The 25028-nt window shown below is 38.6% G+C and overlaps 1 protein-coding gene across 1 annotated transcript in view; it reads right to left on the bottom strand.

Moving 5' to 3' along the window:
• MPP7 (MAGUK p55 scaffold protein 7) overlaps positions 1–25028 on the bottom strand; it is a 161123-nt gene that overhangs the window by 65423 nt on the left and 70672 nt on the right. The window contains exon 4 of the mRNA XM_086742142.1: positions 2568–2645. Coding sequence (XP_086598268.1) covers positions 2568–2645 — 78 coding nt within the window. The remainder of the gene's footprint in view (positions 1–2567; positions 2646–25028) is intronic.

Below are 25028 nucleotides of genomic sequence, written 5' to 3'. Positions count from 1 at the left end.
TTATTTGTTGTTGAAGAGACAAGATTTATGGTAGCTACTAGCAGGAGTACAAGCTATATGGCATACTTTGGGCACACTGACACCATGCCAATCACCTCCTATGCCAACAACTGCAGGAAAAAACTGTCTTCTATGACTCTCTGGGGAGGGAAGTATGACATTTCACCAACTTCTTTATGAAGAAATAACTGCCACTACAGAGAGGGAAAAACAAAACAAGGAAGAGGAGCACATCTGGAGTGAGGCTGGCAAGTTGAGGAGCACTGGGGCCTGTGGTTTAAAGCTTCTGGAGAATGTTCTGAAACTTCTTTTGTCAGAACAGTCTTTTTAAAAATATGGAGGCCTTATTTGCAGTATATCTTCGTACCGCCAGCAATGTTTGAATCATTTGCATGAAATCAAGAGTTCTACGCCAGACACTGCTGCTCCAAAACAAGAGGCAAACAGAATTTCTGATGGGAAATTCAGCCTAAAAGTCACTGGAGGTGAGGAGAGAGAAGGTATGGCAGCTAGGAATATGAAAACGTTTAGAAAAGAACCCTCACCACAATTGTTACCTCTGAAATTTCTTTAAAAAATAACACAGGAATAAAAACATCGTTCTTAAACAATTTTTAGTTACATTAGCAGCACCTCAAATTTGCATTTTAAATCAAGCAGGAAATACGTACTTTTTAATAAGAATATCTCCTTCTTTGTTTAACTATATAACAGTTACTATCACTAGGAAAACAAAACATTAATTTAAAGCCTATTGAAATAAAAACGTGGTTTATATCACCAACATGCTCTCAAATCCATCGGGTTGACAACTAGTCAGGCAAATGTGCCAAAAATTGAACAGCACTTTAATCCTAGAACTTCATGGGTTTTGGAGTTACAAAACCCACTGCATGTAAACTAACTTCCTCAACGTCTGCTGATAACACAGAAAATCCTCCAGTGCCAAAGGACATCTTCATTCTATGGGACAGTGCCCACAGAACCAGCTGTTCAGCTACACATAAGCAAAAATGAAGAGGATCTTTAAAACGAAGCAGTGCTTAAAAAGTAGGCAGATGTCTAGAGACACTCATGTCCCAACACATGTTCTTTTTTAAAATACTACCATACATACATAATAATACATTCACAGGGTTAAAAACCTCAACCTCTTTCAACTGAAGAGTGACAGAGTACTTTAATTTTGGGGATTTCCAAAACTATACATTTTAAATGGGGCTGAACAAAGAATGAGATTGCTCAGCATTTCTGAAAATATCAAGAACTAAGTTTTGCATCCAAAAATAAGAAACGATTCTTATTAAGAATTTTAGCCCAGAGATCCAAAACACAAATGTTAACAAGGATTATTAATATGTCACCAAGGACTTAATGAAGAGAATTTCAACCAGCTTTCTAATTTTCAAAATTACTATCAACATTACTCAAAGCTACTTGAAGGTTAAAAAAATATTTCTAATATATGCCTGATGTCAAAGCTAATACATTATTATAGTTGGTATGTTACAGGATATCGCTCTCCTCCTACCGAAACATGATTAAATTACATTATATCCTTTTTTCAATAGACTTCAATTATGTTTAATTTAGTTTTTCGTTAAAATGTTATAATTCTCAATTCATAACATCTAACCATTTGTAAAATCTAAAAATCAAAAGCTATTAATATATAAAAAGATAGTTAAGATTTTAAAACATCTATGAAGTATGTGAAGTTTCAAACATGCTGTATTTGAAACAGATCCTAGTACATATTGCCTTTTCCAAAAAACAGCCCGAGATCATCAATTGCAACAGAGATTTCTGGATTTCACCTAAACCACAGTTTATTAAACATTTGTCTCTCCTTGCCTACCTCAGGTTCAGTCATAGTTTATACAGGTGTGTGCACAATTCATCTGAATCCTAGAATTAACCAAATAGCAAGAAATGGCAGGTTGGATTTTTTCCTTTAAAATAAAAATTATAGTAACAGGAAATTAACTATTCCATCAATGCCGACTACTTTTGCAATTTATTTTTTGGTTATGAAGGTAATTTGGAAAGCTCAAATATAAATAAATCACTACTGTACTTTTTCTTAAATAGTTTTTGTTTAGTTTGTTGTTTAGTTATTTTTTTTTAACAAGCCTCCTTCCTAAGCATTTCATATGCTTCATTTCTGTAGTATTATCCGTCATTTTTCATGTTCTGTCAGCAGTGCTGCTATCTCATTTGTCTTTATTTTTCCAAAGCATTCCTCTTGTCTGTGACTTTCTCAAAACACTAACAGTTGACAGCTTTTCCCCTCCCAGTAGACTTCTAACCTGTAATTTCTATTACGTAGTTACTAAAGCAGAACAAGAGGCTATCTAGATGCAATGTTTTTATAACAGGCAAGTGAATAAAAATCAAAGTAGTATCAGCAACAAGCCCGGTGATGACAGCACCTTTGGAAACATTTGCAGCTTCTTAGGATTTCAGCTCAGAGGATTACATTCATATGTTTGCACTATGAGGAGTTCTGCTTGCAGACAGTTTTTTGGGAGACTTAGTAACCAGTGATCTCAGCAGGGGACACTTACATCATCTGCCAAGGCTGCTGCGCCGTGGAGTATGGGCACGGGGTTCTGTTTTTCATAATAATGCAGTTTTTCATGAATCTGGAAGACAATAGCACAAAACGGTAAGTTTATTTAGCAGCATGAGAAACGTTACAAAATGACCCTCTTGACCTAACTGATCTGTTGAGTGTCTGTAACTAAAGAAACATCCTTACAGGAACCTACAGGCAGCAATCATGTAAATGTAATTCATCATCATCCTCTGTTGAAGTGCTAAGAATATGAAATCAGATGGAAAAAATGCTCAGTATGTAGACCAACCCACAGAAAAACTAAACATTTGTGATTTTTCTCTCCTGGCTTTCTATGTCCATATTTCTAACATATTGCTTTAAGTATCAATTACATTTTATATTGCTGCTGAAAACACAAAGCATAAAGTGTTTATCCCCAAGATGGATATAAAAAAACCTGTAAATTATGATTTATGAAGTGAAATAATAGCCTGCCACCCACATCTTGACAGACAGCTTGGTGGAGCGGCTGCCGTCATTAAAATAATTCAGAAACAAGGGCAAAGTAGTGCTAATATGAATTCTAACGCATCTGAAAGAAAAAAGGAGTCCTTCAGCAAGTTAAAGTCATTTAGGAGCATTTAAAGTTTTTAATGGGGAGTTATAAACATTAAAAATGCAGTGTGCTTTGGTTCTCTCAAAAGGGGAAAGGACACACCATCATTTAAATATTCAGCCTCTTCCCTCCTCCACAAGTCACACATTTCAAAATTTAGATTTTTCAAGTGTGAAAGCTTAAAAGAGCCAAAATAATTGTAAGTCTCTTACAAGTTTTTTAACAGTTATTTCAGAATGGCATAAAATGTTAAACATTCAGTTTTATTTACATTATTTTCCTGAAGATACACAGATGTACAAATATTAATTAAAATTTTTAAAAAAAGAAGAGAAGAGTAGTCTGCACTGATGGCAACACACGCCATTCTTAGATTTCTACTTCAGTTCTGCTGCTCTGAAGGAGGCATGGGCTCCAGATGGTTGGAGGAGTTGCAGGAGCTAAACTGGGGACTTCTGTGCTTGGCAAGGAGGGGAACACGAGGTCTGGCAGAGGCCACAGGGCTCAGGACTTGGCTGGGAGCCCCTCGCGTCCTTGGGGTACGGGAACCCCAGTGATAACCTACGCCTCCCCGGGACACTGCTGGGGGAGGAATGGGACAGACGCCAGGCAGCAAGGGCAGCTGTAAAGAGTAATCAAACCAGTGGTCTTTGCACACTGAAAATGTTTGGAGCTGACCGGATCATGTGTGTTATGCATCGACTGTTCCCTCCAGCCTTCCCTCCTCTTCCACATTTGCTTTTCTCCACTTACTTTTACCATCGGCAGCACTCACTCCTCTCACTGTGCAGGACTCCCTCAGCCTTCTCCCCAGCCCTTTCTTTTGAATTTAAACTGGACTCTCAACAACTACATTCATAACAAGATAATGCCATGCCAATGACACTTTTGCTTGCCATTTTTCTTTTGGTGTGTCTCCTAACACTTTCTAAGTCCACATCTGTTTTTACTCATTTAGACTATAGGTTCTTTGAAGTAAAGGCCATATGATGCTCTCTAACGCAATGTGGCATAAGATCTAAGTCTTGGTCTTCCTTCATTGTTTCTGTAACCTTAATAAGATTATTTCTGTATGTCACTTGTTAAAGGATATCGAAGTTCTGAAACATCAAGGTGAAGCATGAAGACAACACAGTTGCTCAGTTGCTAAGTTGTAAAATGATTTGTTCTGAATAGCAAGTATTTGTATCTCATCTGGAAACTAAATGCAAAGTACTAGTATCTCCAGAACATAAGTCTGAATTTTCATAGCTTATGTAGACATTGTTTACTCAGCAAAGTAAGACTAATCCATATTGGATGCCATCAAAAGTATAAATGACTGGAAAACATCGTATTTCTAGCTCACAAAGCACAGAAACTAAACAAAACAATGAGCTGCAGCTCCCTGAGTTTAGCAGAAACTTGTGATTTACTTAGACAGTGAACTTGAATAACTAAAAGGCATAATAAATCAAGAAATCTCAAATCCATCATTTTTTAAATTGCTTCAGCCAGCATCTTGATTTTATCCAGGCTGAGCTTCCATTAACTCTGAGGTTAAAAGCAGTCACTTATGCTACCTTCTACTTTCTCAAAGAAAATAAAAGCAACACTGCAGACAAGGCTGTTTTTACCCTGAACAACCAAGAGGTTGTTCCAGCGAATTTAAAAAAAAAAAAAAGAAAAAGAATAAAAAAGAAAATAAAAAAAAAAATGCTGAGACATTCTTGCATAACCCCTCTCTGAAAAAAATAATACAAAATTGTAAATTCACGCAATAAAATATAGGATTTTAAGAGGAGGTACTCTGTAACTTTAACAAGTTATCGGCTCTGCCCATAACCAGCAAATGGCTGAAAACAAATTTTATTTTCCTAACAGTGGATATTGGAATCCACTTAAGCATTTAAGGAAAATCATTAAGATTTTATTTGATGATGGAGAAGTTGCAGAGTGTAACTGCCTAACCAATTCTTTGGAGCAAAGAACAAAGCTAATCAAGTAAGCAGGAAAATTTAACTGTTGCTAGACAGTTCTAGATATTAGCTTTGGCTCCATCAGGTTGGAATTTTCATTATTTTACTGTACTGACACAATGAGTGACTCTAGGGATAAACATTGCATGTTCTATGGTAACAGACACTGAAACCTCAGCACACTTCCATTTGAGATGCAATAAAGGTGGTGGTTTTTTTTTTAAATATTTATATTTTAAAAATATTTATATTTTAAAAAATATTTATATAATAGACAGTATTTTGTCTTGTTTGTTAGTTGAACCTATTTTTTAATCAGATCTTTATATGACAATATCTGTCTTGCATCTCTTTGTAATTTAAAGGATTTACCTAAAAAAAAAAAAAAAATTAAAAAGCACCGGTTTGTGCACAAAACTGCAATCAACACAAAATACAAGGATTACCTTTCATATCAGTATACAATTATCATATGCATCATAAAAAAATGCTACTTCCTACTGCTCTGCTATGGTTACCGCCTACCTCTAACTTCTGGATAATTAATGCATTCATGATGTACACAACACTTTTATATAACAGCTTCCTGAATGCAGTAAAACAGGAGATTTGGTGCAATTCAATTGATAAAGCAAATATCTCAGTGAGGCAAAAATGCATTTTCAGGCAACTTCTTCTCTCTATGTGTCCAGAAATGTGTTCCAAGATGACTTGGTCCATGATTTTCCCACAGATCCCAGTAAGGCTGACTGGCCTGTCACTCCCCAAATTGTATTTTTGGCCTTTTTGAAGATGGGTACAGCGCTTGCCTTTCCCTGCTCCCTGGGGATTAGGTGATCTCTGTTGCCTTTCAAGGATGGCAGAGCACACTTGCAAACTCACCTGGTGGCCTCTAAATTTCCCAGGCTTCGGGGTGATGAAAGACTCCATTTGTGACTACTGCCTCTCTACTGTGCCCACAGCCAAACGTTTCGGCAACTTCTCCACATGCTGCTGTCTTTCAGCTAATTGTTTTCCCAAATCAGAAATTTGTAAATCATGCTAATATATGCACAACTAGCATTATATTTCCAAAATTAAATTTTTACACAAGCAGAATTTGAAATTTAAATATCTAGAGTAAGTGACCGCATTGATGAAAATTAAGGCAGTGTAAGCTAGGCAACCACAGAATTGAAAAGCAAAACAAGACACGGTGGTGCAAGTACTTTGCTCGTTTGCAAATCTCACTCAATGAAATTAAAGTGTAACAGAAATTAAAACCACCCAGAAACACTTCAAGAGAAGTATGAGAGTAGATTCAAAATAGTAGAAGAGAGAGCATTTACGTATTCAGGATAAAACATTCCATATTTGCAACCCTTTGAGTTTCATTCTAAAGAATTCTAATTAATACAAAAGGTAAATTTATCTTATATTCTGTGGCTATACCGAATGTCCAGTAACTTTAATACTATTGCCTTCTTTCTAATGGAAACGTATGGAATGTATGGCGAGTATAGGACCGTATCACGCTGAAAAAATAGAAAATACAGTACATCTGTTTTAAGTTCTTCTAACATTTAAGTGTAAAGCTTGAACCCTGAAAATCTCTTCACAGATGAGACCAAGTTTGTTAAAGCAAGAGTTATGCATTGTAAATAAAACATATAAAGCTGTTCTGTTGAACAGATGACTATGTTGCTGGGGTTTTGGTTTTTGTTTGCATTTTTTTTTATGACTACCTATCCTTTTCACTGTAGGGTACTTTAGGCAGACTTACGAGGTTCTGTGAAAACTGACAATCTACTGTGAAGATATGCCCCAAGAGGGAAAAATAATCACTTGCAAATTTATACAATTTTTGGCACATTTGTAGGCAAGGGAAATAGTTTCTGGATTGTCCCATAGAGATTGAATTAAGCTTTCTATAACAAAGTTTAGCAGAAATACGTTTTCTGCAGTGTCCTCAGCCTGGACTACTTTAAAACCCACAGGGAGCTTTTTGAGTCAGAAAAACAAAAATCTTAAGCAAAGAATCCTATAAAGTAAGCTTAATTTCTCCTTTTACATTTCTTAATTTTCAAATACAGTTCCGATATCATATGGCTGAAAACAACACAGGGGAAAGGGATAAGCATGTACATAGAATAACATCATCAGTTTGCAATACCCCAGCTCCTTCTGGGAAGGAATCTCCTTAAGACAAGAATAATTTTATCAGTATTTAGTGGACTCTAGTACAGTTGTTTAAGTAGGGCTTTTTCAAAAGGCTCTACAGAATAATACTACACATCTACAGACTACATATCTAGCTTTGGGAAGGGTAGAGTGTATCAGTATTACAGTCCAAGATGTAATAGGAGTCTTTTAGAAAGTTATCCATCTATGAAGTTTCTGGAACAAAATGGACTACTTTCATCATAAGATGATAGATCATCTATTCTCAGAACAGACTCCTCTCAGAACAGACCGTTTCCATTGGAAGGGACCTTCCTAGCGTGGTGTGTTGGGTTTGTGTAGTGAGAGGGGGCTACGGTGGCAGGTGCCGCAGGAAGCTGCTAGAAGCTTCCCCTTTGTCCAGTGGACTCTGCCAGGCCTAGTGCAGACCTGCTGCTGGCCAGGGTCGAGCCAATTGGTGAGAGAATGTTCAGTGATAATGGCTTTATGATAACATATTTAAGAAGGGGAAAAAATTAAAAAAAAAAAATTGTGCAGAAGTGGGGGCACAGAGGGGGAGGCGCGAGCCTTGTGGCCCTCACCCTCTGGCCTCCTGCCAGGCAGCCGTCTGGGCCCGACTTGGCCCAGCCTGGCCGCAGAAGTGGAGAGGAGATGAGATGTGAAGAGAACCTGAGAGGCGTCTGCCTGCCTGTTGTGAAGAATTTTTCTTGTGAGAAGAACGGCTGCAGACACCAAAGTCAGTGAAGAAGGAAGGGGAAGAGTAATGCGGCTCCTGGCCGAGATTCCCCTGCTGCCCGTGGTGGAACAGGCTGTCCCCCTGCAGCCCACGGAGGAGCAGAGATCCACCTGCAGCCCGTGGAGGACCCCACGCCAGGGCAGGTGGAGGCCTGAAGGAGGCTGTGGCCCATGGAGGGCCCGTGCTGGGGCAGCTGTTCCTGAGGGACTGCACCCCATGGAAAAGGACCCACGCCAGAGCAGTTTCATCAAGGACTGTACCCGTGGGAGGGACCCCACGCTGGAGCCTGGGAGGAATGTGAGGAGTTCTTCCCCCGAGGAGGAAGGAGCGGCAGAAAATGACAAGTGATGAACTGACTGTAACCCCCATTCCCTCTTCCCCCCTGTGCCACTTTGTAGGGGGCAAGGAGGTAGAGATAGTCTGAAGTGGAGTTAAGCCTGGGAAGAGGGGAGGCGTGGGACGGGAAGTTGGTTTTTGCTTTCTAACAAAAAATAGTTATTCCCAAGTCGAGTCTTTTTTGCCTGTAACGGTAACTTCAAGGATCTCTCCCTGTCCTTAGCTCAAACCTCCAGCTTTTTGTTATATCTCTCTGTGATGGTTTAGCCCAAATCACCACACAGCTTCTCGCTCACTCTCCCCCTCCCCAGGGGGATGGGGGAGAGAATTGGGAAGGAAGGAGAACTCGTGGGTTGAGATGAAGACAATTTACTAAAATAAAAGGGAAAACTACAATAATAACAGAATATAAGGATATTAAAAATATACAAAGTGAACAATATGTGTTTTCTCACCACCCAATGTCCCAATGACCGATACAGCCCGTCCCGAGCAGCGATCACGGAAACAAACCCGAGCAGCAAGCAAAGGAGCAAAAGGGAGCCAGCAAGGTAGGGGGAACGATGCCAGCAAAAACAAGCAGGAAGGATGGATGCCAGGAAGGCAGATACCCACCCTTGCCTGCCCCCACTTATATACTGAGCATGACGTTTATGGCATGGAATACTCTCTTTGGCCAGTTTGGATCAATTATGCTGTCTGTCTTTCTCCCAGCTTCCTGCATCTGCAAATTAGCGAGACTTGGAAAGCAGGACGGTGTCCTTGGTCTCATTCACAACAACTGGTATCATCAGGGTGTTTATGAACATTCTTCACACACAAAATCCAAAACATACCAGCTACTGAGAGGAAAAATTAACTCCATCCCTGCCAAAACCAGGACACTCTCCCCTATTCCCTCGTAGGGCAGGGATAGTGAGTGAGAGACTGCAGAGCTTGGTCTCGAGCATGGCTAAACTATGACACATGGGTATGATTTTACTGGATGAGATATCTCAGTATGGAGATAAGGTACCTGCAAAATTCAACAAATTATGTGCATGCATGAAAACATGCAACACCATCTTTGTTTAATGCAACAGAACAATTAGCACTGAGGACCTAATGACCACACCAGAAACATTTCTGGGGTTTTACACTGGACTACCCTAGACTAGTCTCATCTGCTGAATATCTAATAGCAGCTAATGTCCTTATTTAGTTTGAACAGAAAGGAATCCATGTCATGTCCTGGACTGCTGATGTTTGCTGATGCAAACCAAAGCAGTACAAGTTGAGAAGATGGGAAACTGCTTTAAAAAATGCACTCCTGATCTGAACTAGAATGCCAATACAAATACACACACGAAGCACCAAGACTTGTCTAGAAGATAGATGGGCATTGAGTATATTGTTGCAGAAAGTCCGTAACAGTAGGCAGAACATCTCCCCTAACTGCTCTCTTCATTATATTCTTCATAATGTATCAACAACAAGAGAGTCTGAAATCAAAGCACTGACAAAAGCCATGCAGCTTCTGTACTTACTAGCTTTGTCACTTCCATGGATGCGTAATGAAAGACCCTCTTAAATGGAGAACCTGTTAACTGTCGAACAAAGTTTCAGGTTCATGTATTGTTTGCAAAAAAAAAAAGTATTTAATTCCACTAGTGGCACCACAAACCAGGGAGATGCTACTCCAAAGAGGATCATGTTTACATTATGAAGCCACAGCAGACGAAGAGAATGGAAAAAGAAAGCCAATGAGAAACTGGTGAAGTAATAACTGCTAGTTTTGGCTTCATCTGCAATGTGTGTCCTGCATCTGTAATATTTGGAGCAAGAGAAATCATTCCAAGGCACTGATGACTGCAAGGGACATATTTATGAATAGTCCCAACATTTACATAATGAGATTTCAAGATGAGAACTAGATTTTTATTTGATCACTAATGGGCTCATCTTAACTCTGAGATTTAGACAGTGAGTTCATTGTCTAAACTGACCAACAACTTTGAGTCAAGATAAAACAATGTACTTAGAAGGAAAAAAGAAATGATGGGCTACAATGAAACAAATGAAAATAACCATAAAAACATTCACAAGCCATAACTGAATACCATCATCTATGCTGACGTAGAATTTTAATTAAAAGACGTTTTAATTCACTCCTTTTCTCCTCCCAGAACCCTACCCTACAGATGAAAGGAACTAGAATAATTAGTAAACTTTTTTCTTTATTTTCGTCATTTATTGGGGGTCTGTAAGCCTACTTACACAGCGCAGAAATATGAACGAAATGCAAAACTATTCATTTGTTCCCCAGTCTTCCTATAGTACTTATCCTTGCAGCTTTGGCACGCTAATGAACTTAAATATATGAACAACTCTGCAGTAATACGGCATGATGAACATACGAGGTGTAGGAAAACTGAGCAGCAAATCAAATGCCAACTAATTTCAAATACCCAATGCAAAACCTTGAAAATTTACTTTCTCAGAACACATACGACCTTTAAATCACGTTTTGACTTGAATTGACTTGAATTGCAGTTAGACGCATAGAATATTGCTAAGAATTTAGCATTATGTATTTTAGAAAAAACAAACAAAACAAAAGTGCATAAATCATAGCTAACTACTCAAAGTTTGCTAAGAGAATTTCATTCCCCATAGCAATATTAAATTGCCTCAAGTATAAATTGAGTGATTGTACAGTGCAGAAAGGCTTTGAAGAGAATGTTACAAGTATCAAAGCAAGTCTCTGAAGATATAAAAACAGATATTCAAACACTTTGATTCTGGCCCAATTTTCCACAGCAAAAAGTTTCATCACAACAGATGAGCAATTAGCTCTTTTAAGCCCTTGTTCCAAAGAGCAGAAGCATTAAGTCCTAAGAATTCAAAAGCAGGCTAATAGCATGAAAAATATTTCTGCCTAAACAGTTAAGTCATCAGCCAGAAGTCATTCAGAACAACAACGTTAGACAATTTTAACAAAAGAACTAAAAACTTGCACTATAATAAAGGAATCATAAGCTTTTTTATCACTATAGAATCTTAGAATAGTTCGGGTAGGAAGGGACCTTCAAAGGTCATCTAGTCCAACCCCCTTGCAAGGAGCAGGGACATCCCCGACTAGATCAGGTTGTTCAGAGCCTCATCCAGCCTGGCCTGGAATGTTTCCAGGGATGGGGCATCCACCACCTATCTGGGAAACCTGTTCCAGTGTTTCACCACCCTCACTGTAAAAATTTTTTTCCTGATGTTTAATCTGAATCTACCTCCCTCTGTTTTAAAACCATTACCCATCATCCCTTCACAACAGACCCTGCTGAAGAGTTTCTCCCTGTCTTTCCTGTAGGCCCCTCTGAGGTACTGGAAGGCCACTATAAGGTCTCCCCGGAGCCTCCTCTTCTCCAGCTGAACAGCCCCAACTCTCTCAGCCTGTCCTCATAGGAGAGGTGCTCCAGCCCTCTGATCATCTTCATGACCTCCTCTGGACTCACTCCAGCATGTCCACGTCCTTCTTATGTTGGGGGCTCCAAAGCGGGATGCAGTATTCCACGTAGGGGTCTCACGAGAGGGGAATAGAGGGGGGAGAATAACTTTTTAAAAAAATCAGAAAGCCTGCAGGCTGTCTGGTGTAAACTGTTGCAATGGGCGTGGCTGGGAGGAAGTTCGTTTTCTTCAAAGCAGCCCGCACGATGATATGTTACAGATCTGTGACCAAACCAGTGTTGATAACACAGCAGTGCTTTAGCTATTGCTGAGCAGTGCTTGTGTAGCATCAAGGCCAGCTCTATTCTTGCTCTTTCCCCCACAGTGAATAGGCTGAGGCTCTTTCCCCCACAGTGAATAGGTGAAGAATCTGGGAGGGGACATAGCTGAGTCCAACTGACCAAAGGGATATTCCATACCATATAACGACATGTTTTTCCAAAGCAGCCATTGCTTGGGAACTGGATGGGCATCGGTCAACTGGTGGTGAGGGATTGCTTTTGCATCACTTGTTTCCACCCCCCACAACCAGCTAGAGCAAGGGAATAACCAACAAGATCGGTAAATTCTTTGATGGCAACCCAAAAATGCAGACTCCTTAGCTTGAGCCTTAATCTCATCTGCTGCTTTCTTTCTGGGGGAGAGAAGGAGGGTTATAAGTGTAGACATTAATACAGTTTGAAAAAGAGGGGTGCTTCTAGCCCTGGTAAAACTCTAGTTCACTTAGCACTCCTTTAAGTAAGCAACTCACTCATAGAAATGAAATGAGAGCCAAGAGTGAACTTGATGGTATTTTGTTAATTCTGTCAGCTTAAAATATTATATCCACTGAAGATGAAACCCACTCATGCCAACACCGCAGAGAACATTCCAGGTATCAAAGGAAAGAAGCCTTTTAACAAGATCCTAAAGTTGCAAACCATGGATATGATTTCTGCATTCCATGATTCTATGATATTGAGACCAAAGTGCTCTGAGATTATCAAAACCTCTGCAGTTGTGTTAAAAGAATGCAAACGAGGCTCCAAGCATTGAATCATAGCATAGTTTGGGTTGGAAGGGACCTTAAAGATCATCTAATTCCAACCCCCCTGCCATAGGCTGGGTCATCCTTCACTAGATCAGGTCACTCAAAGCCCCATCCAGCCTGGCCTTGAACACTTCCAGCGATGGGGCATCCAAAACTTCTCCAGGCAACCTGTTCCAGTGTCTCACCACCCTTACTGTAAAAAATTTTCTCCTTATGTCCAGTCTTAATATACACTAGCATCTGTTCAGCCCTTAAAGATAAGGTTGCTAAGAGTCCAGGACTGTGCTGGTGACACTTTAAAAGGGTCCTTTACTCAACATTCAGAATGACCTATATTCCAAACAGAACTCCTCCAGAAACTTCTAACTGCATTGCAATTTCAGAAATAAATTTACAAAACTGTATGCACAATTATAGTAATTTTCTAAGTTACAAAATGTGGTAATAGAGTTACATTAGATCATGTTTAAGACCATTTTTTCTTGTCAGGTTACATTTTGCAAAAATTACACAATGGTGTATTATCTACAGATTTACAAAGTTATTGGGGCAGCATTATTTTAAATCAGGTGCTATCAATGCAAATGAGCAGCATTGCCTGGAGAGGCCACAGCTTCAACTTACACTCTCAACAAGCACTTGCTGCTTGAACTTTGATTCAGCAAGAACCTGGTTATGGAGTGCTTACATGTGTGACAGTGTTGTTCTGGCAGAAAGCCCAGTCAACAGTGATGGCAAATACCATGTGATTATTATAAATTAAATTGTTAAATCCAATAAAAGAAGCACAGCATGCTAGAAATGAAAGAAAGCAACCTTGTAGGGAAAGAAGGCAGCTCTTCTCAACTGGTAAAAATCAAATGATATACTAATTTTTGTTAAGGACAAAAAAAAGCCTTGCTAAAAATTCAGGCCATGCAAGTTATTCGTTAATCCAGACATATAACTAGTTTTTATTGTCTAGGCAGAAATTGCAAGATGGAAAAAATGCCTATGCACATGCAGTAAGTTGTGCAGTAAAACCCTGTTCTCCATGGATTTTTATTTTTTTTTAATCTGTGGTTTCAGAATTTCCTCCTCAATCTGTGCGTCATTACCTCATTTGTCCGTCCTTCTCCCTTGATCGACCTTGATGAGCTAGGCACATCTGAGGAAGATGATCATGACAGAGGAAAGGCAGTGCTTGAGGAAGAGGCAGGAAGAACACCTGTGCTCAGGGTTTTACTTCAGGCAGCCTCACAGATGAAGCCATTCTGAGATGTCTGACAAGTTCACAAGGGCACTGCCGGATTTGATTTTGTCTTAAAGGGATCTAATCAAAGTCTCAGGCCTGTAGGACCTATCTTTTTAGGTCCTACAATAAAAATTTATTTTTACTGTAAAATAAAAAGCATCTCTTCCACTCTTTCTGTATTGAGAAAACCAAGAAAGACATTAAGTGAGCAATTGGTGAGCCTGGTGATCCCACTCTTGCTTCTCTGTGCCATATACACTCCATATTTAAATTGCACCACCCAATCACATTTTTTTAAATTGGAAAAAGTACTTAATTATCTGTTAAGTACCTAGCTATTGACACTTCTAACAAACACATCCGTCCTGAAGAGTGGGGTATGCCTGCAGATCTATGTCAGATAGTATTTCTAATTTCAGAATTTCCTGTCTTTATGCTAGTGTCACCAAAGTGTATGAAAGAAAATTCATAAATGCCTCCATTATGCTCATATACTATGTCTTCTCCTTAGCTCAAAAGTAAAAAGAGTCATTAAAATTAAATTTAAAAAATTAAATTCATTGGGAACATTTTAAAGGAACAGCTATAGCACCGGATAATCACTATTCCTAATATGGAGAGCACATTGTAAGCAAGCAGTTCTTCACCTCTCCATAAGATTTAAATGCAGAAAAAATACACCTGACAGGGAGGACTAGTGAGGTTGTTTTGATTATCCATTTCAAGAAGAGACAAGAACAGGTAAGAAAGGAAAGGTGTGAGTGCAGTTAAGTGTGGGATTAGTGGCACAGAAGTTCAGTGGTAACATTTAGCCCAGACATAGTCATAGAATCATAGAATGGTTTGGGTTGGAAGGGACCTTCAAAGGTCATCCAGTCCAACCCCCCTGCAAGAAGCAGGGACATCCCTGACTAGATCAGGTTGCTCAGAGCCTCATCCAGCCTGGCCTTGAACATTTCCAGGGATGGAGCATCCACCACCTCTCTGGGCTACCTGTTCCAGTGCTTCACCACCCTCAGTGTAAAAATTTTTTTCCTAATATCTAATCTAAATCTACCTCCCTCTATTTTAAAACCATTACCCCTCGTCCTGTCACAAGAGGCCCTACTGAACAGCCTCTCCCCATCTTTCTTGTAGACACCCTTTTAGGTACTGGAAGACCGCTATCAGGTCTCCCCGGAGCCTCCTCTTCTCCAGCTGAATAGCCCCAACTCTCTCAGCCTGTCCTCATAGGAGAGGTGCTCCAGCCCTCTGATCATCTTCGTGGCCCTCCTCTGGACCCTCTCCAACTGGTCCATGTCCTTCTTATGTTGGGGCTCCAGAGCTGGACACAGTACTCCAGGTGGGGTCTCACCAGGGCAGAGTAGAGGGGGAGAATCACCTCCCTCGACCTGCTGGCCACGCACTTCTTGATGCAGCCCAGGATACCGTTGGCCTTCTTGGCCACAAGGGTGCATTGCCTGCTCATGTCGAGCTTCTACCATCACTCCCAAGTCCCTCACGTCAGGGCTGGTCTCAATCCATTCTCCGCCCAGCCTGTATTTGTGCCTGGGATTGTGACGACCCAGGTGCGGGACCTTGCACTTGGCCTGGTTGAACTTCATGAGGTTGGCACGGGCCCACCTCTCCAGCCTGTCAAGGTCCCTCTGGATGGCATCCCTCCCTTCCAGTGTGTCGACGGCACCACACAGCTTGGTGTCATCGGTGAACTTGCTGAGAGTGCACTCTATCGCACTGTCCATGTTGCCGACAAAGATGTTGAACAGGGCCGGGCCCAACACGGACCCCTGAGGGACACCACTCGTGACCAGTCTCTACTTGGACATTGAGCCATTGACCACCACTCTCTGAGTGTGGCCATCCAGCCAATTCCTTATCCACCAAGTGATCCATCCACCAAATCCATATATATGAAGCAAAGGTTCTAGGGAATGAGCCTACTATAATGTGGTGAGCGACCAATTTCCTGCTTCACTACCACCTTCCTAAATGACAGTCCATTCATTCTCTATTTGTAAAATGGAAATGTAGCATTTCTTTGCTCACTATGTCATTAAATGCAAGACCAGGTAAGTACCTGAAAACAGTGTGCCAGATATTTATATTCATTTGGGTGCTATGGAACTTGTTGGGGCAGCTGACAAAGACCAGACACTTTCATCAGGAAGAAAGGAACAGATGGATCCTGAAGCCTTTGTTTAATATGGAAATTTGACAAACACAACCTCTCTAAATGCACATACAGAAACTGAACAGAACAGCCTGAGAAAATTACAGAGGCCACATTTACAACGGCAAGACCCCATCCAACCCCTTCTGCCCACAGCCAACTAGCAAGAGGTAAGTTCTATAGATTTCTATTGATACAAAACACTCCAGGTAAGGCTTGCCCATTAAACTGTACTCTGCCAACAGTCCTTCATAAGCAGCTCCTCAGGGGTGTGAGCAGAGCCAAGTACTGTGCACACAATGGGCAGGGCACCTCCGCACAGCAGGAGCCAGGTGTCCCTGCAACATGCAGAATCAAACCCTTGCTCAACACACCAACAGTTTAGTCTAGCGCCTGCAAGGGAGTGCCTTCCAATCTGGCTCCCAGCACTTTTGGAGATCCTACAGCCATAGGAGCAGCAGCCTTGCACCAGACTTGCACATTGCTGAAAATATGTTTCCCGACTTCTCATCCAATCCTGGAGAACAAACGACTGACTTTGTCTGTGTGATGGCCTCTTCAACATGAAAACTTAGGTACTTCCCCAGTCTTTTTTAAGCTAAGCCCAAACTCCTTCAATCTTGGATCATGTTTTGACCCCCCATGGATGATGTTTTGCAGCCCTCTCATCATTCTAACTGCTCTCTTCTGGAATTTCTACACTCCACTTAATTAGGGGCCTTACCTGCGATCTGCCTATGATCAATAATTTTTTTCCTTAACTACTAATAATCCACAGCATGCCATCTAATTTTCATACAGTTGATAATTATTATTCAAGTAGGATCCTAAAACTACTAGAAGGCTAAATATTAAAATAGCAAATACACAAAATATTCGTATCCTTATTCATTCCCATTTACAGAGTACTCCAACATGCTTACTGTGATTTTAACCCCTTTACAGCTTACTTTGTGAAACACTGCCCTTTTTCTTCCTTTGTTTTTAAAAGCTTTTTCCTTTAAATTATATTTTAATACCTCTGAGGTTTATTTTATTTAGCCTATACCACAAAAAAAAGATAAAGGACTCAAGAATAAGAAAACTCTGGTCTGAATGAATATGAAAGCATATGGTAAAAAGACTAATGTATTAGTTATTTTATTTTTGCAATGTTAAGCAAAACAGATTAAATACTGGCTACAAACCCAGTTATTTCTTGCAGAGTTTCTTAAAATGTTTATTTTTCTGTGACAAACACTTTTCACTTTGAATTCATTGTTCCTTATACAATAAAATAAAGCTGCTATTATATGAGATTTCACAGACTTCATTCAAATGCACTTTTTTTTGGTCAGTAATAAGAAAAGGTTTTGATGACTTTGCTTATAGGAAGAGGGTCCCTAGGTAGACAGAGGAAGTTCAGACCAAAGCCAAACAAGTTGCACTTGCTCCAAAATAAATTTCCCTGCCCCTTTAGAGCCAAACGGCCTACATGGCTACTGTATACAGTGTCTTCAAAATTGTTTTTCTGTACTTTTAACCCCACTTCCAAAGGAAGGAGCATCAGAACAATTCCAAATTTGAAATAAGCCACTCTCTTGTGTGAGCTAAGGACACGAAGTCCCTGAACAGAAAGAACAGAACAACATTAAACTTTCTCCTTTGAAACAAGTAGTCTTCAAACCGGAGTCCACGGATGCTGAAAGAGCCCTACAATTTTAATGCACTACCCTGCATAAATACATTTTCAAGTAAAACAAAATCTGAGCAGTAAACTCATCAAGCACAAGTCTGAACTGTACCAGTTTGAATTTGTTAAAATAAAAGTATAGCAATTCTTTCCTCCAAAAGCACACAGTGACCTACATAAAAACATCTTAAATTTGGTAAAAGTTTTGAGGGAAAAATTTCAGAAGAGCAATACTGAACCCAGGATTCCAGGTTACAAACAGCTCTTTACAATTTATGACTCTACACCCTCCTGTCTATACACTCCCACTCTGGCAACCTTTGCCCACTATTATTACTTTAATAAACACATTTTTTGAGATGAAGCATTCAGCTTTAAAGGAAACACAGAATTTGAGATGGGCTCACATAAGTGTCTTTATTTGTCTCATTAAGGCAATGACAAGGATTCAGCATTCACAACACAATACACCGAATCTTTCATCAAAGATCCTGACCTGTCAGAAAATTCTTCTGTGCAGTACTGAAGACACAGCAAATTGCTCATGCATGCAACAAAACTGTCAAAGTCATATATAAGACTGCAATTTAAACGAGTAACAATACTCAGGATTATAACACCATTTTTTATCCAAAGATTTCAAAGCACATTATCAAAGGAAATAAGCATCAGTTTCCTCATCACTAAAAGGAAGACAAGGGCTAATCAGGGAAACAAAATGTACTTGATTTTCAGACCAATATTACTAAAATGACTTCTAATCAGAAAAAAAATATTCTAAACTTAATTTCTTTTTGTATTCCAACCACTGATAGTTACATACTTGTAACCAATTGCAGTATTTGTTTATATGACAACTCTATCAGGAAACGTGTCTTTCTAAGTTCCTTTCAAAATATACTTTTAATTAAAGAATACTTGATGCAAGCAAGAAAGGAATTGCAACTCCCACTGAAGCTCTTTGGTTTTGACAAAGAGTACTCAGTAAAGCTGCACAGTTGTGATTAAATACAGATAGAAATAATCCTTACTGCAATGATCAAACAGCTGATGTTTTTACAATGATCCTAAATACAAAACTTGAGGAAAAACTTATTTAAGACAGTAATGAACCTAGATTAAGCAGGAAAAAAAAAAAAAAATATATATATATACACACACACACGGCTATAGTATTTCAATCCCACATTCCAAAAATGAATTTGTTTTTTTCTTTGTTTCTTTAAGGAAATCTTCCATTTCTTTCCCACTTAAATACTCTGCTGATACTTCATTTTCAGGTATCCCTTGAGTTTGTGTCTAAGTAATGCAAGAAAGACTTGCAAAATGTATGCCTAACTAACTTGATTATTCTTATGTGTAACAGATAATCTAAAGAACTGATCTAAAACATCAGAAATTAAAACCTTCAAGTCTTGGTATTTTAAGAAATGTAAATGTTTCTGTAGCTTTATAACAAACCTTTTTTTAAACAGCACAAGTATAACGTTACTGGTTTACATAACAAAAATGCTTCTCCATTCGGGGTTTGGTATTTTAAATTTAAAGACTAATGAATTTGAGAGGAGGAATTTTTCTTAGAAAAATCATCTTTCTGTACTACAGAAAAACATAATCATTCTTGCTTGTGCATATCAGGTTTAAATATTTCAAAGAAAAAAAATTTATCTAAAAGAGATAAAAATAATTATACTACTAAACATGAACTAGAAAAGGAAAGAAACAGTCTGGATGCAGCTAGAATGTAAAGAACAAAGATTTTGTCAACAACTGAGTGACTGGGGTTTGGAAGCTATCATTATCCAAAGTCCTTCTAAGCGCAAAATACACCAGCAACAACTGTCATCTTACGCTGAGAGACATCTCAGAAAACTGCACTCCTGAACATTTCATGGCTTGTGATTAAATTTTATTATCTAATTCAGCAATTTAAAAAAATCCGAATATTCCATTATATCCCGCTGCTTTCTGCTGTTATGTTGATTAGCAAAGAAAGAGCCATAAAGTGAATTCAAACATAAATTTACAATACTTTCTGTGCCAATACTAATACCCATTCATGTTAAATTACTCCCAGGGTCTGAATTAGAGGACTGAAGAGGTAACTTGCTAAGGATATGGAGACAGCACTTTAAAAAAAAATTAAATTAAATTAAAAGAACACTTTTCCAAATAAAGAAGCTATCAGGACATGTTTAAAATTAACAACTGTGCAGTCCTGCTTTGTCAAATAAATACCACTGAAGAAGAAGCTTTAAAGTGAGCCAGAACTGAAAGATGAGCATTGTCTTTGGAAGTCTGCTATGTAGGGAAAGCAGCACTGCACAGCAAGAGCAGGTAGTCTCCAGTTCACTGCTAACAGAATTCCTTGACGGCTAAGTTCAATATTTCATTTAGATGCTAGAAACAAAACAAGTATGTGCCTAGACTTAATATTTCTCTCCATAAATGCCTTGTCTGTTCCTTCAGAAAACACTTACATAAACATTAAAAGGTTCTCATTTGCCCACAAGTGTGTTTTCCTTGTGAACAATTCGCTTTGTAGTCTTCATTTCTCCTGATATTACTGTTTTTAAACACCCAACACAAATCTGAATTGAGGTCTTTATTTTTACATCACTATACAGAACCTAATTCCAGACATTTTTCCAAAAGCAAGTGATTTCCCCTGTTCTGTTAACTATATAAAGCCACAGGAAAGAACTTTCTTAACCCTGCTCACCAAGTAAACAAATCTCTAAGACGGATGAAGAATAAACTGTTCTTTTGGTTTTCAGACAGATTTTTATGTCACCAAGCTCCATTCTCTAGATAACTAAGATTTTACAGAAATATCAGTTAAACATTAATTAAAGAAAATAGACCAAAAAAAACCCTAGGATTCGCTGCATAGAGACTGAGAAACCTTGGCACAGACTTGTGGTTTTTCCTTTTGCTATTCAGGTTTATTCCTGCTTAGTACAGCAAACATCATCCTTACAGTCTCTACTCAAAGCAACTTAGTCCAAGACCCAATTCAATTCAGGTTCCCTGAGTTCCTAATAATATTGAGGAGATCACTTCTGCACAGCTCAATGATACAGAATTAACCCGTTCAAAACCCAAACTGTAATCACAGATAGGGACATCTACGCGTTAAAATTAAATATACAGATACAAAGACACACAGACATACATTTATCAATTAGCACCATCTAGTGGGGTCAGTACAAGTTATGTGGTATGAGAAATATGTACCTCACTGCTCAGGTTTTTCTACACCCTATGCAACATGTTATGATACAGCACAGGTCAAGTAATTAATAAAATTCAGATATAAAAAAAATCCCTAAACAAACTCCAAACTCTCTCATTTTAATTTATAACATTATGTTATTCCACTATAAACTACACTTCAAGAAAAATACTGACACTGAAATCTGCATGGACATATATATGAAAATTCGTTGATAGGAAGAAAAAAAACCCACCTTTTAGGCATTCACACACATGCAAAACACAATTACAATTTAATTACTATTTTTTTATTTTTACTCTTCTGTTCCCTTATCACACACCTTGAAGGAAAATCCATTACTCTTTAACAAGAAGCAGCTCATCTGAAGCATGCAAACGATGAAAAAATCCCTTTTATTTAAGGCCTCCATCATCAGAGCAGAATTCTACTGTAAACACTTCTGCTAAAACCACATCCAAGTACCACAAACACTGGAGCACAACCCAAAACGCTAATAAAATGACTGCTTAAGTACTTTCAAAATTTTCAAAGTAATTAATGTAAAAGAGGTCACCTACACTAAAAACAAACAGATTCTAAAAACAAACCATACTCTTTTATGCAATTTCTCAAATATGAAAACTAGAAATTGATTTTTACTCAGTTTTACATTAAAAACTATAGGAAATTAAGTTGTGTAAATAAATAATGCTGCAAAATATCAAATGCAAAAGCTAACTTTAGCAGATCCTCCCATACATCAACTGTGTGCAAGAAAGACTCACAAATAAAAAGCAGCAGCACATGAGGGTGCGTAAATGCAACAGGCAAAATCTCTACCAGGCTCTGCCAACAGGCAAGTGAGCTAAAAGCATTACTGTTCCCTTCTTCCTCTGCCTGCTTACAATTCAGGTTAAAAAACAAAACAAAACAAAACTGAAAACAAATAACCACTAAAATTGATGATCTTCTGTCCTTCCTTACTACACTTGGCACTAGGTGAAAGTCAGTTTTATTTTTCTTTCTAGGAATAATGGTAAAAGTAGGTGAAAATTCAGAAAAATAGAAAAAAAGTGGAGAAACTATGTAGATAGGGAAGAAAATTAAAATCAGTAAAAACCAGTAGTGGAAGACTTGCAGTGAGCACTTCAGAAGTCACAGAACGTAAGAACAGAAGATGCTGAGGCCTGCACAGTGCACCCAGGTGCCAGGCTGCAATTTAAACTAGATGGAAATCAAAACAGAGATTCTAATAAATTAATACAAACAAACAAGATTTACAGTAACCATTTTAATTTAAAAAGAGATGAAGGCAGCATCTGAGATTTATTTACAAGGACAGAGAGATGTGTTAGGAATAAAACGTCCCAAATAAGTGTAACTCGATAATTGCAACAGTGTTAATGGATACAACGAATCCTCAGCCTTCCCTGCATCAACACTGAAGTGGAATGTGTGCTATAGGATAAAGAGGGGTATGAAAAATAATGACAAAATATTGGAAAAGAATTGCAGTAATTTAGGAGAGATTTACTGCCGTTTCCCTGTACCTTTTCAGACTGCTGCACTTCAGGCTTTTGCACTAAATCATCAAAACATGCAAACTCACTTTACAGGAAGCTTCAAATCAAAGCAAACATACTCATTTCTTTTTATATGGGAAAGGCTAACACAAATGTATTTGTACAGGTGTACAAAATTACAGCCATACTGTATCTTTACATTTTGGAAAGCTGGTAGAAAACAGCAGAAATTGCCTAAGGGCAGAGGAGACAACAGTAAGCAAGATAAGGGAGCTGGATTGGCACTCCTACTATTATAAAAAAAGAATACAGAGAGAAGTTTAGCAATTTTATCCTTCAAGAATTAAAGATCTATGAAAATACAGACCAGCAATTCCAAAGTATCAACTACTGGGATGCCAAGAGATTTCCTGAGAGTTCCCAACCAGGAACTGTCCCCCAGCCCCAGCCCCCTTTTTTCAAGCAGGATGCAACCAAAGCATTAGCCAGCTTGACCTTGCCTGATTTACACTGCATTTGAACATAAAACCAGCAAAAATGTAAATAATATCAGGAAGAATTATCAATAACCAGGAGATTTTTTTTTAACATTTTTTATGCCACAGATGAGTTATAACATTAGCAAAAACAAAGGTCAACACATTTCCTTTTATATTATGCAAAAATGTCAATGTACACTTGATAGAACAAGAAATTAGAAATAGTGATCCAGCTCAACTCAGCTGAGCTCCCCCAGCTCAACTGAAATGCACTGAAGTACTCTGTAACTGTATCCGTCTTCGGATGATCAACCTCAGCATATGAGAGGCCACTCTCACCTACGTTCTTAAAGGTTTGGAAAACCGGTGGAAAAGCTGAAATAAGTAAAAACCAGCATGAGACTTCCACAGAGAAGTCGTTACAGAATGGTTATGAAAGTGCTAATAGGAATAATAAAAAGAGAATAAATGCATATAACATAAAGGGAATTAAAGGTCACTCATACATCAAAATAATCCTTTAGCAGCAGAATAATAGAAAAGAATCCAGTTATGCTAAGGTAACAGACCAATACATATACTCCGAAAACACAGAGACAGAGCAGAAGCAGGACAGAAGATGTGATCAAGCCATAGGTCTTACCCATTGGCTTCCCGATATGCAACCAGAGCAAAATATTGCTTCCCCTTTGGGAGAAGACAATAATAAAACTTGGTCAGATTATTAGTTAGAATTCGTTAGAAATTGGTAGAAAGTGGATGTTTCAAGATGAAAGAGCATAGGCACACAACTACAAATATTTTGTTGCTTGGCAGATGGTGTTTTTTGTAGTTAGCCTTTAATGACATATCAAACTGCAATATTACCAGTTTAGTATTTCAGATGTCAACTAACATGATTACAATCATGGGTTATTTTTCTTCTAGAATGTTTGAAACTTGGAAATTCAAAATTGCACCTTGATTCATGGTTTGATCCTGATTAAAGCTGTGTATGTCTGTAGTGTCATTACTGGATTATTTAATCACTAAATCTCAACAAAAAACTGCTCTTTTCCATGAAACCCAATCCTTAAAGCACATTAAAACTGAAGATATTTTATGAAGATGATATCCATACTAAATGTAAAGCAGTACTGAAGCTATTCCATACATAATCCCTAGCATTTATAGCTGACAGGTTTGGGGTTTTTAAAACTCTTAAATGTCAAAATAATTGAAGCAGTGGTGTTAGTGAATAATTGACATCACTGGCATTTACCCTGTGCGTGTTGCGATTTCTAGCAAAAATTAACAAGAAAAGTTAGAAAGAGATAGGGAGACAATACAGATTGACTTTCCAATGGCAAAATAAGACTGTTTACCCCTCACCATCCCTATCACTCAGTAAATATCAGGTTCTTCACGGAGTGTGATCTGTACCCAAGCCAGCGGGGCAAAAAAGAGACAGTGGCTCCAAGGTGCAAAATCTCCTCCTCTTGACAGCAATGATTTTATGTTAGAGGTCTATGAAACAGGGTGAAGGAGAAAGACAGCAGGACGAAATCAGAGGAAAAACAACCTAAAATTGAAGGGGAGAGCACAAAGTACCTAGTGGCATAACAATCTCTGAAACAAACAGTTCTGAAGCAAAATGTCTCCTTGCTGACCAGCATATGCATCAAGAGCAGCATCCTGATGCATCTAGTACAGTGAGTGAAAGTACAGATAATGAAATTAAAATAAGAAATGCAATTCAGAAGTCAAAAGGGACTGTTATTTTATGCCTTTGAATCAATATTATTGGCGGGTGTATGTCTGTGTGTGCAAGATCCAAGTCCAGAAACTGATGAGAGCAGGGTGTGTCTATATTTCCCT

Source organism: Chlamydotis macqueenii, chromosome 2, assembly GCF_036417535.1.
Source record: "Chlamydotis macqueenii isolate bChlMac1 chromosome 2, bChlMac1.mat, whole genome shotgun sequence".
Taxonomy (NCBI): domain Eukaryota; kingdom Metazoa; phylum Chordata; class Aves; order Otidiformes; family Otididae; genus Chlamydotis; species Chlamydotis macqueenii.
Note: the sequence above shows the minus strand (reverse complement) of the source record. Positions and strands in the feature narration are given on the sequence as shown.